Source organism: Silurus meridionalis, chromosome 4 (assembly GCF_014805685.1).
Source record: "Silurus meridionalis isolate SWU-2019-XX chromosome 4, ASM1480568v1, whole genome shotgun sequence".
In the NCBI taxonomy this organism is placed as follows: Eukaryota; Metazoa; Chordata; class Actinopteri; order Siluriformes; family Siluridae; genus Silurus; species Silurus meridionalis.
The window spans coordinates 5,728,370-5,741,296 of record NC_060887.1 but is presented as its reverse complement, the minus strand read 5'-3'; the positions used below and the strand labels follow the sequence as shown (position 1 = coordinate 5,741,296).

Genomic DNA, 12,927 nt, shown 5'->3' with positions numbered 1-12,927 from the left:
ACCAAAGGAAATTATCATTAAACAATTAATGCATAACCAAGACACGAACACATATGCAGCCCTATTGGCTGGCATACGGGACAATCCCCGCAAACAAGGAAGTACATTAAACTCACCTTGATGCGTGATTTCCCTTTTTGGATATTGCCATCTTAACACTAACAAAATACCTGCTACAGAGGGAAGCAGGAGCTTTTCTGTAGCTTTTATTGCTTTTATGTTCATGGCACAGGACCAAATATCAGTTTATTTTATCTTTCCATAATGAGCTGGAATAAATCATAAATGCTGTGGTGGCTCCAGTGTGTAATGCTGCATGATGGCACTGCTGGAGGATTACACCAGTGGAAGATTAAGGAGAAAAAGAGTCTCCAGAGACCATGATGATTTCTTGTCCATGATGATGACTGGCTAATAAGCTGATTTAGATTCCTACAGCTGTGCTCCTGGATCTATGTGCTGAATTGGGTCCAGTACTACAGAGGGAAACACACCAGAACCATGCCATCCCCGTCCAAATACAGGTCCTCACCACTCTGGGGTTAATGACAACAGGTTGTTTCTAGTGGGAAATGGCAGACAGGGAAGTACTTTATATAAATATTATATATAATCAACTTTTTCACAAAGATCTTCTTTAGATATAATATAATTCTATTAAATCTCATGCTATAGGTCTGGTATCTGCCCCTGAGTGTCATAATGCCTGTCATTTTGGATGTTATTATTAAGGTGGGTAGTTGATACATCAGGTTTCCTTCACTGTGCAAGAACAGGCTGAAATTAAAATGCACTTTGCAGCAATGTTCAGTTTTACAAATGTAATTAACACAATTGACTGCACTCATATTTCTGTAAAGACTCTGTATGAAAATGAATTTGTATATGTTAATAAACAGCAGTGTTTTGCTCGTTACTAAAAAATAGTAACTAGTTACAGTTACTCGTTACTTCATTCAAAATTAACTAAGTTACTTAGTTGATTATTTACACCAAAATGTAATGTGTTACTGTTAAAAGTAACTTTTTAGTTACTTTTTTAAAGAACCTTCTTTAATGTTCCCATTAATGCCCTTTTATGTGTTATGGTTTATACAAACACAAAACTGACTTAAACACAAAGTCATTTTAAACACTATTTTATTAAAGTCAGAGCAGCACAAACTGAATATATCACAAGCATTTCTGAAATAAATAACAAAACAAGCTGAATAATATATTCACAATCAAACACTAAAGTAGATTCTGCATCATAAAAGCTGTTGTGTTGAGCTCTTAAAAATGTTCCTTTCACAGCTGAAGTATGAAAACTATCAACAATGTAGAACAGAACACCAGGTTAGCTTCTAGCTTCTAGCTCCTCAGGCATGGAGCTTCTGGAGGAGCTTCGGCAGATTGGAGTTGCTGTTTATCGCAGTAGATACGAGCTTCAAACCAGAAAGACACAGCTTACATTTGACTTAAAAGTTTTTGTCTTTATACTCAACTAAAGTGAAATAAATGAGCATATTTCCACTTTGAGAAACTCGTCTTGCTCTCGCCTCGACTCGCCATTACTGCCGCACAGACCTGAATAAACGGAGACACGCCCACAGTGCGTCTTCTTCCTGTTTACAGTGGTTCATCCACCAATTCTACAATGCGACGCTGCTGTAAGCAAGTTAGGCTGTAGTCTACACTTCAGCCCAAATTCATTCATTTAAAAAAGTAACAGGTAACGCACCATACGGTAACGGTAACGGTTACAGTATTAGTTACTGTAAAAGTAACGCGTTATCGGTTTTACTGCCCAACACTGATAAACAGCTTTCTGTTAAAGTGCAAGTCATATGTGACTCTAACACGACCCTCACAAACATTGTGGCACACTGACCTGCTTCAGCACATGATTCCTTTATCCTGACACATAGCAGTGTAGGGAACAGACTACAGGCAGCTGCAGGACGTGATGACTGGCTTCTTGGTGACTTTAACAACATGTAGAAATTGTTAACATTGTCCTGATGTAGTCTATAATATGACAGGTGACAGAGGCTTCACCCCTCAGATGCTCAGTGTGTAAGATTATAAGGGTGTGTGGTGTTTTGCACAATGTGGAACTGAGGACCAGTTTCCCTCTCCCTGCTGACCTCCCTCCCCCTCAGCATTATGACCCCGAGTCACAGCCCCCTGCCCCACAAGAGGGATATAAGCAAGATGCAAGAATCCATGAGGAGGTCATACGGCGTTTGAAAAATCATGGTTTAACTTCATCTTTTAATAATTGTGCAATTTCACTTTCGTCACATTTTTTTCCAAACGTTTATCATGTGGAGTATAATTATTTATCTTAAAAGCATCTTCCAGTTGAGAAACACTGATTTAGAATCAGGATTTAAATGATGTCGAACACTTCAATAAACAAGTGATTTCATATTTTAGATTTTATTGATTTTATTAATTATTATTGGACATGGAGAGGTTTAGCTTTCAGTTCCTGTCCTTGATGTCCAGACTCACTTGCCTTTTTTTTTTAATGGAATGGGTGATAGTCGTCTGATCCAGTCCGGCAAAAGAGCAGATATAGAACTGTGAGACTGCAGTGCAGACCACACCTCATGATGAAACCTCAAAACACCACCGTGACATTTCGATGAGAATACCATTGAGTCTTTCCTGATTGTGTGAAATTTGTGACAAAGGATAGGACGAGAATTCCAATCACGATGTTTCGCTGGTTCAGTTGTCCATAGAACATAGCCACAGAAGATGATGGTGTAGTACGTTAGAAAGGTGCTTTGCATGACAAATTCCGTGAACAGAAAACTGTGAGTGCTTGGCGCACCCAGCGAGCTGGCAGGAACTCCAAACGATTGGGCAAGGGTAATAGCCCTACGCACATGAACGATACGGGTGATCAGCTTAAGTCCTGCAGAAAGATCATAGACAAAGTTCTGGATGGAATCTATCCACATTCCATCTGGGGAGAACATGTCAGCATGGTGCAGAATGTCCATCACCGGTCTGAACGGGTCCTCATCAGTTTCCCAAACGAATTCGTCCTTTTCTGGAGGAAACCTGAACCATTTACGGAAGAAATTATAGCACCGTTCACCTAAAGGACAGGTGGACTGCTCCAGGCACCACAGGCAATGCTTTTGAAGAACAAGGAAATAACAAGCATCGCAGGTAGGTCTAGAGGTGACAAAGTTGAAGCGATACCCCTCAGCACATGCTTCGATGTACAAACACGTGCCTTGATGCAGACGCATACCTTGCAGAAGAAACCTTTGTTCATCAGCTGCCATGTTCCTGCACACAGCATAAAATACACACAACAACAACATGATTTATATACGATATAATCAAAGAATCAGAATTAAAGCGTAGAAAGAGTTTAGTGCTTTTAGTTATAAGGAAACGTTTGTTACAGTCATTTTTTCTCATTGACTAGGGCCATAATCCTCCATCCAAATCCACATAGATGTTTTGATCCATATCTGTGGAGATGTTTTCTGTAGAAGACTCTTCACCTGTAATTTTATACACTGGGAGCTGTACGTATTGTCTAAACAATGACAAGGAATTCCACAACAGATAAAACATGCCACGGCTGCAAGGATTATTAAAATTGTAGTCCCAGTCTGACCCTATTCTACTCTATTTATTAGTATTTTATGTTCATTATACTTGGAGTAAACAGGTTACATGAGTTTGATTAAAATATGGGATAAATAGGTTAAATTAAGCTACTTCATTGTATCTAATAGATTCTATACTAATTATTAGGTACATTTGTTGGATTAATATAAAAAGTTAAACTATAAAAGCTAAGATTAGCTAGCCGGCTAGTTACCCATGCTAATGTCACTAAATAATGACTTTGTACTTTTCGAGTCTTCTACTAAATAATCTACAATATTCTACCATAATTATTTAGACGACTTACCAGGTACCTGTATGAAGAAATGTTCAATAGAAGAGAATTTGTAATGTTTTTTTAGTTGCTGCTAATCGCTGCTGCTTCTTGCTGCTGTTTATTTGTTTGGTGGTTGTCAATTTTAGTGTCTCTTTACTTACAATTGGTAAATTCACAAATGAGAAACAAAAGCACGCTTTGAATTATATAGACGTGTCACACTGTGACATCACACCTAGATGCCCCGCCCTCTGCCGGTGACATCATCATGTCACTCACTTTATTTCTCTCTCTCTATTTCTCTCTATCTCTCTCTCTCTCTCTCTCTCACACACACACACACACACACACACACACACACACTGCACAAGTACAGATTACAGAGGGAAGATTACACACAAACCAGATGAAGCTGACTGAGGTGAACCCCTGAAACTAACCCAGGAACAGAGTAGGAACATTCTGATCACCTGCTGGTTTCTTTTTGAGAGACTGCTGAAAGGAAATTTCTTGAACTATCTATGGATTCAGACTCGGTCGACCTCATTGTTTTGAATAGAAGTGACCGAGACTGAACTCTTGAACCGAGTCACTTGAACTGAATCTAAAGAGTCGAAATCATCGAACCGAATCTTTTCTAACTGAATTGACCAAACTGAATGGACTGAATTATTAAAATGAATCTATTAAATAGTTATTTCTGATGTTTTTCTACTAACTGCAGTTGTCAAAAGTTATACTTGAACTATGATGTTATGAGGCTGCATTGGAACTAAACTTTATAGTATTGTGTGCATCAGATGAACCCATGAAGAACTCATGTATTGTAAACTGATTTAATCTCTGTGTTATTGTGATTTAATATTTAAACTGATGCTGTGAATACTGTTCAATAACTGTTTATTTTATTACTTTAACTTCTGTTCATGTAAAATTGGGTTTAAACAGAACCTTTATTTTATTATCATTTACTTTTGTCCCGTTTTCCCAAAATTTTATCATGTGGATTTTAATTCTTAGTTAAATTTAAATGATGTACAATAATAATTTTATAATATAAACAAAACACACTATATTTAAGATATTTATTCATTTTGAAGTAATAAAAAATATTCAGTTACAATAATCACTGATATTTTGTACTTTATTATATGTAGGACATGTCCAGCTTGATCTCCTCTTTTCTTTCTCTGGTTTTCTTTCTCTAGTGCTGAAGTCATATTGCTGAACAGCTGTACAGCTTCCTCCAGTCACTCTCGGGTTTCCATCCTCATTTCTCTTCCCTCACCTAAGAATCTTTGTTTCCTCAGAGATTTTCTGCGACTCTTTGGGCTTGTAGAGGTTCAGCTTTCTGTTTCTGCTGTTTCTCATAGTCAGAACCCAAAGTGCTCTCAGCTGAGCTTCATGTTTCTCCAATTGCTCTTGGTTTCTCAGAATGATCTTTTGATGATATATTTTATGGAGAGCAAAATATGTTAAGTTATTTAAAGTTAAATTTTATTTATTCTGGAATAATTTTCATGTCTGTTTTATTAATATTTATGTTCAAAAACATTGTTTTAGTGTGTTCAATAAATGTTTATCCTGTTCGGCCCGCAACCTAAAGTGGGCTTTAAGTTTTGGCCCCCTGTGCAATTGAGTTTGACACCCTCATATAGATAAATATCATTAATTATTAATAATAACATAATTAAAGGTAATTGAGCAAATCTTTTATCTCAGAAGTGTGTATCAAACTGGTAGCCCTTCACATTAGTCGGTACCCAAGAAGTAGCTCTCGGTGTCAAAAAGGTTTGTGACCCCTAATTTATAATCTTGTTACTTTTGTCCCCACATGAACATATACATTTTTATATTTAGTCATTGTGATTTCACCCTTATACATCGTATCTCTGTTGATTTCTTTTATTCAGCTCAATCTCACAGATGTTCTGGGACAGCTCTTAGGAGCGTTCTCTGCCGACAGTATCATCAATTTCAGCTCTTCTCCCTCACCACTGAGATTGCTCCATTTATTAAACATCTCTCTACTCCAGCTGTTCCAGAGAACCCCTGTCTGCCTCCTCACATCGTGAAGAATACTTTTACACGTGATATGAGCACACAGACAGAGGAGTTTCCAGGTAGTCTAGCGTTCGGTAAGGCAGCTGAAGCGCTGCATTATGGGATCTGTAGTTTGTGTTATCAGCGCTTCATTTTGCCGAGACATTAATATCAATAATAATAGCTCTTTATAAAATCATCTCGCGGGCCGGATTTGACACTGACTTTGACACCCCTGATCTATGTGAAGACACTGATCATGTTAATGATTTCTCACAATAATTATCAACAATGATTTAACAAGGTAGGATACAGCTATTTTTAGAAAAGGCACGCGGGCGACTCATGTGGTCCTTGCGGGCGAACTGGTGCACCACGTTGGTGACCCCTGATGTAGAATATAACACCGGGTTAGCTTCTAGCTTCTAGCTCCTCAGGCATGGAGTTTCTGGAGGTGTTGCTATCGCAGTAGATACGACCTTCAAACCAGAAAGACACAGACCTGAATAAACGGAGACACGCCCACAGTGCGTCTTCTTCGTGTTTACAGTGGTTCATCCTTCAATCCTACAATGCGTCGCTGCTGTAAACAGGTCAGACTGTAGTCTACAGAGAAACAGTCTATGAGACATGAACTCCTGCAGTCTCTCTGTAGGGGTTATGTAGCTTTATGTGAACAGTGAGGAGACTTTCATTAAGCTCATGCCTTCGCCTACAGACTTCTTAAAGAAGGTGAGATTATATTGACATTTCATTATAAATCTACTAAAAATGATTCAGACAATGATACAAAGAAATGTGTCTTGTTCTTTCCAAAATGTGTGTTGTTCTTGGTTTTGTATTTATTTCTATACAGTGTATTTTAAGTCTGTGGTATTGTTTTGTTAAATTTGCAGACTTTCCTGAAGCCCCTAAATTAATAATGGTCATAGTGACATTGGTAACATTGCATTAATGTAATAATATCTGATAGCCATTAGAGGGCACTCTCGTGCTGCATGTGGGTGTGTTTGCAGTGTGCAGAGTAAACGAGTAAAAAACGCTGTGCAGTCATGTCTCCGGTTCTTTCTGCGCATGCTCCGAACTTAATGGTATAATATGTGTTTTATAGCATAATGATGCAAACATAACAGTATTTACATTCATCACATTACTGTGCTGGAAAACAATACAAATTAAATAAAAGAAGAAAAATGTAGAAGAAGAAAAGCGGGACAAAGACAGAGGTAATGTGATGTAATGAATAGTGATGATCATATAAATAAACTAAGTTTAGTAAAAGTTTGTAAACAAACTTTATATTGGTCCAGTTTTTAAAGTCTATTCTAAAAGTTATAAATAGTGTAATAATGTCTGGGTTTCCAGAGATCCGTGATTTAGTAACATTTAAATTTTTTTTGTCACATGATACGTTTTAACAACATTTGACTCTATAGTTGTGTAGAATTTGGGTATTTGTGGTATTTGTAATTCGAAGTGGTTAATTCGATAATGTTTGTTTATAACTTGGCTTATTAAAAAAAAGCAACATTTGATGTAAAATTCCCTTTAAAAGTGTAGTACAGTGTAATTCATCGTGATACCGCTAGAGGGAGCTAAAGTTTAGTAGAACATTACTGCCACCTACTGGACAGCGAACACTTTTTAAAATGAAGTGGAAGATGAAACAGTACTGTATGATAAAGAAGTGTTTAAATAAAGACATTTATGTGCAGGAAGACCAGATGTAATTATTCCTACTGTTTGTGTTTCATTTATAGTGTGACCCAGACAGCACCTATATTTTATATTCGATCAGATATCAATGTTTGTTTGTTTTTAAAGGAAAAAAGAATAAATGCTTTTATTTCACCACACACTCATTAACAAGACAATGTAGTTATGAACAAATTTTCTTTACAAAACACAGGAAGCTGAAAGCAGCTGAGATGTAAATATCAGAGAGAACATTAAATATGATGTCAAATGTAGTGACAGACATTTTCATGTTGTTCTAATCAACAGTATTGGGTGACCTACGTTCCTGTGGTGGTGAACATGACTGCGAGTTCTCCAGAAGAACAAATGCTGGTAATGTACAGTTCAAACACACACTGTTTTTCACACAGAATAAACTAAAGCCCATCACTTCCTCATCACCTAAACACACTGTTCATTTAGATTTTACTTACGGCAGCCAAACGGCTCATTTTGTAAACCCCTTGATCACTTACTCTGTCTTTAAGGGAACTAAACGAAGAGGAATGAATGAAAAGTGGTATCCAATCTGTAATATTATTGGGGACCTGATTATGGTTCAGAACGATCTATAAAACATAACTGACTACTAAAATCAGATTGTCAAAATGTCCATATAGAGGAGTATGAGCGCAGCTGGCAACCGCTCTAAAAGGCCACGGCTCTGATTTGATTAAACAGAGTGAAGGTTATTCATGAAGTATATCAGAATTGTACAAATCAATTAAACTACTTACTCTATGAACTCTATTTAAACAAAATCATTACTGAGTTTGGACCAAAATGATATCTGTATGCTAATGTGTGCTAATCAGGAAATACGTTCTACCTACCTTTCCTAGCCTGACTTTAAAATCCCACCCCTGTCTGGCCTGCACTTCCTCCCTCACTCTGCCCTGTCTTTCCCTCCTGCATTGCCTGAGTTTCTCTCACCCACATTACTTCACCTACATTACCATACCTAACTGTGCTATATGTAATGAGGCACACAGGGACAAGGTAGAGACTTGGAGGTTGTTCGATGTAGTTGTGGGAAAGGTCAGGGGTCATGTGTGTTCCCTGGTGCTTTGAATTTGTCCCTGTGTATCCTTTTATAGCTGCAGGTTTCAAATACTGTTTACGTTAACCTTCAAATAGCTTTAGCATTTTTGTGATTTTTATGCCAAACGTATATGTTGTTTGTGTTACAGTATTATTACAGTGCTCCAGTACATGTGGTGCCTCCTCAGCAGTACTCAGTCCATCCCACAGGATTCAATACATGCTACACTCTACTCCTGAACCTACTACCCCAACAAATGGTAAGTTCATCATGCCTTTCCAGTCATCCTTACAAAAAGCCTGGTTTTCTTGTAGGATGTTATGATCCTCACATGTTGCTCTTTAATTGAAACTGATACTGTTCTTATTAGTGTCTGCTGCAGGGATGTTCTACTATAATGATCAGGCCGTGTACAACCAGACTCCATTCCCAATGGTCCCTCCACTGCAGCAACATCCATCTACCAAGAGGAAGAGGAAAACGGTGCGTGTGCTTACTCTTTGTTTCAGTACTGGTTTATTTACTGAGTAATGAATCTATTTATCTCTGATCATGTGCTATTTATTTCCCATTAAGATCGTTGTCCGAGATCCTAACCAGGACAACAAGGACATCACGGAGGAGATCATATCAGAAGCTGGCAGGAGTCGGAAGCCCACTCTGCCAGTGGGAAATGTCTTTTCCGTCCCTATGCCTCTGCAGGTAACAGTCACACACGCATTCATAGAGGAAGCAGATTCTTCTGGCTAATAGCTCACCAGTCTTCCTCCTTAAATTTACCTGTATTACCATTTCCCTTTTCCACTATTTTTTACTCATGTGTGCAATCTGTTTTTCCTAATTCTGATTATCCTCACACTTTCCACCTTAAATCCCAGCAACTGGACCGAATGGTGGAAAATGAGCGTGGTGACCACTCGTACCTCGGAAAACTCGTACATTAATGCACTCGTAGGTCAAAGTACCACTGTAGCTGTGAAAGGAAGGAGGAAGACAGTGAACAATGACTTACTTGCTCGGCTACTGTTTAGATACACGCCGTTGTAGCGTGTTGAGTCTGGGTGAAGGGAGAGCTCACTAACTCCAGTTACAACAGAAATCATATAAGCACAGACACATTTCCAAAACTCCTGCTTTTTTATTTTTGTTTGCAACAGCGTTATGGGTTAGTCAAAGACACCTAAAAATGAGCATCAGAAAATAAAAAGCCTCGGCCTCCACACACGCAGTAATAGCGGAAATATGCAGTGCCGGTCTTTTCCCAAAATACCGCTCTGCTCCTAATAGAAGCGCAACATATTTCACCCGTTACACCGTGTGTAACGTGTCTTTCGTTAAAGCCTGTGTAAAGTACATTAGTGTAGACACCTGCAGCTTATAAACAGGTGCGGCTTATTTATGTTCAAAATAAAAATATTTGTAAAATTCAGGCTTATATAAGGGTGCGCTTTATAGCCCGGAAATTACGGTACACTTTTTGTACCAGGTTTATAAGAAGCATTGTTATTTGAACTGAATTGTGTTTGTGTGTAGTTACCAGCAGATGATAAGATTTATTTGGGATCGAATTTCGGGGGACGACGGCTGAACTGGAAGAACGGCTGCAATGGAGAAACTAGCGCTAGAGCCACATCCGGAGCATCAGGTGAGTCTGTAGTGAATGTAGTCTGTGTTCTTTTTCAGCTCTCTCCTGTGTTCATGTTGTGAAAATATTCAAAGCAGGTTGTGATTGTAGGTGTTGTTCTTGAAACTAAATTCAGTTTAAAGCATGAGCATTTTTAGTCATGACACATCATGTCTCTTGTGTTTCAGTAAAACTGGACGCAGTGCCAGACTCGACTACAAACAAGCTGCGCTATCAGAGGAGGAAATGGAGAAACGCTCTAAATCCATTATTGAGGAGTTTCTACACATAAATGATTACAAAGTAATGATCTCATGCAGTGTCTTATGATCACATTTAGTTGAATACACATCGGTTATTATCTTGTTACTGCGTCACATAATCGTGGTGGGTTCGTGTGCAGGAGGTCTCGCATTGCGTGGAGGAACTGGACCAGGGCGGGATGCTGTACGTTTTTGTTCGGGTGGGTGTGGAGACCACGCTGGAGCGAAACCAGATCACACGTGACCACGTGGGTCATCTGTTCCATCAGCTGCTGCAGGCTGGGATCCTCTCCACATCTCAGTTTTTTAAAGGGTGAGTGACATTCCTGCACCACACAGCTCCGTCTCCCACTGGCGCCAGAGACACTACTGTCTGCGTCATGAGATGTCCACAGCTTGATGACATATTTACACCCAATGGGGTTATTGTAACATTATTATGAATACGCTTGCTTTTACATTTGGTCATTTTTAGAGAATTTTATAAGAGAATCAGAATCCTTTAATAAGACTTTTGTCTGTGTTTCTTTTTGCTCTCTTTTCCCCCATTTTCTTACCTCTACTTGTTTACACAGGTTCTCAGAAACCCTCGAGATAGCAGATGATATGGCGATTGACATTCCTTATGTATGGCAGTACATAGCGGAGCTCGTTAATCCTGTGCTTCGGGAAGGAGGAATCTCTTTGAGAGAATTATTAATGTATTTACAGTTACATTTGAGACTTTACATATACATTTTTTGCTGGAAAGGAAGTTGGTGTTTGTTTTTAATTGTTAATTTCTTGTGAATTCCAGTGAATTTAGCAAACCACTACTTTCTGTGGCAAGAGCATATTATTTGCAGAAATATTGCACCTTCTCTACAAATGGTGAGCTGTGAGATCTTCTATAGAACATGACTGAAAAAGGAAAGTGTTTTGTCATACTAGTTGAAAAGGTTCTTTTTGTTCAAGTCATTGCTGTGTTTTCTTCACTTTAGAGCCAAAAGGAAGTGGAGGCCTTATGGAGGGACTCTAAACTGAGCTGGGCTGATTTTCTTCCTGAAACCGTGGATGGGAACAACTTCATTACTGAGCAGGTGAGCTGTTGGCTGCACACTAGATTTAGACTCCACTGGAAGATCTGCACCAAACAGGATCCAGTGGGCAGTAGATTTTCTACTACTTGAGTAATAATAATAGAAGAGCTGAGTAAAAGTGACAGCATAGTTATTTTATGAAATCATTTCGCTTGAAAATTGATTTGAAATACTATTGTTTATGTCTGATCTAATCGCTTAGCTCGGCATATTTTTGGCTGGTTGTTACAGAGGGCTTTTAAAAATGTGCAATAATCAATATGGGTTAAAAATCATACTGTGATCAATTTCATTTGTTAGTATAAGAACATTGTCAGTGAACTCAAATGGCAGCTCGTCTGATCAGAAAAGAGAAAAGTGTTTGTGTTTGTGGTGTAAAAAGCAGTGTGTTGGTTGGTAGACTTGATGCAGTTTTATTTCTAAACCAGCACAAATGTTGCCTTTAAGAAGAACATCTTCAGAGGGGTTTTTTCTCGTCCTGGTATCATAAGTGTAGATAAACATAGGTTGTGTTTAATTGACAGCCCTGATGAAGTCTGATGACCTGAAGAGGGTGGAGCTGAGACTTCAGGCAGCAGACGGACTTCTGAGGAGGAACATCAGCACCACACGAGAGGTTAGAGGTCACACAACCTGTAATTAATCCTGGAGGAATTAAGTGTGATTAGAGAGATAGCCATTTAAATGTATTAATGCAGCTGTGTGTGTGTGTGTGTGTGTGTGTGTGTGTGTGTGTGTGTGTGTGTGTGTGTGTGTACTGAAAAATGTATTTAATTTGTTTGTTGTGTGAATTGCCAATTTATTATTATTTATATATTGTATTTATGTATTTATTTGTAAATGTATTTACTGTAAACTCTTATTAAAGATAAAGTAAGTGCAGATTGTTGTTAGTTATTTATCTTTTTAGGTGGCAGCAGGATGGGGGCAGGTCATGATGTGGAAAGGAGACTCTCTGCTTGCAGGCTTCCTGTGACGTAGCTTCCTGTGTTTGACTGTGTTTTTAAACAAACTTTACTATTTATCTCTCCTTTTTTCCTCTTTTAATAATCCTAAATAGTTTTTTGTCTTCCTGTCTTGTGCCTGTAGTTAGTTAACTCGACTATCACTAGTGTTGACTATATTCATTCCCTCTCACATTATCACATCTTTGAATCTTAACTCTATCTGCTTGTTTGAGTTACAAACGGTGGAGCTGAAGATGGAGGCTTTGGAGAAACAAGCAAAGCATGCCCAGCTGC

The 12,927-nt window shown here is 38.4% G+C and overlaps 2 protein-coding genes and 2 long non-coding RNA genes across 4 annotated transcripts in view; 3 read left to right on the top strand and 1 right to left on the bottom strand.

The window, feature by feature from the left end:
* LOC124384616 (eukaryotic translation initiation factor 4 gamma 3-like) overlaps positions 1 to 12,920 on the top strand; it is a 96,236-nt gene extending 83,316 nt beyond the window's left edge. The window contains exons 7-9 of the mRNA XM_046847614.1: positions 11,588 to 11,686; positions 12,211 to 12,302; positions 12,597 to 12,920. Of these exons, the coding sequence (XP_046703570.1) occupies positions 11,588 to 11,686; positions 12,211 to 12,216 (105 nt within the window). The 3' untranslated portion in view covers positions 12,217 to 12,302; positions 12,597 to 12,920. The remainder of the gene's footprint in view (positions 1 to 11,587; positions 11,687 to 12,210; positions 12,303 to 12,596) is intronic.
* Positions 1 to 12,927, bottom strand: part of LOC124384606 (eukaryotic translation initiation factor 4 gamma 3-like) — a 246,425-nt gene that overhangs the window by 120,767 nt on the left and 112,731 nt on the right. The gene's annotated exons all lie outside the window — the stretch shown is intronic.
* Positions 7,131 to 8,950, top strand: LOC124384697. Its single transcript, XR_006925489.1, has 3 exons — positions 7,131 to 7,167; positions 7,946 to 8,011; positions 8,869 to 8,950. It is a non-coding gene; the product is annotated as an uncharacterized LOC124384697 (long non-coding RNA).
* LOC124384709 lies at positions 8,955 to 9,930 on the top strand. Its single transcript, XR_006925506.1, has 4 exons — positions 8,955 to 8,979; positions 9,103 to 9,203; positions 9,297 to 9,422; positions 9,878 to 9,930. It is a non-coding gene; the product is annotated as an uncharacterized LOC124384709 (long non-coding RNA).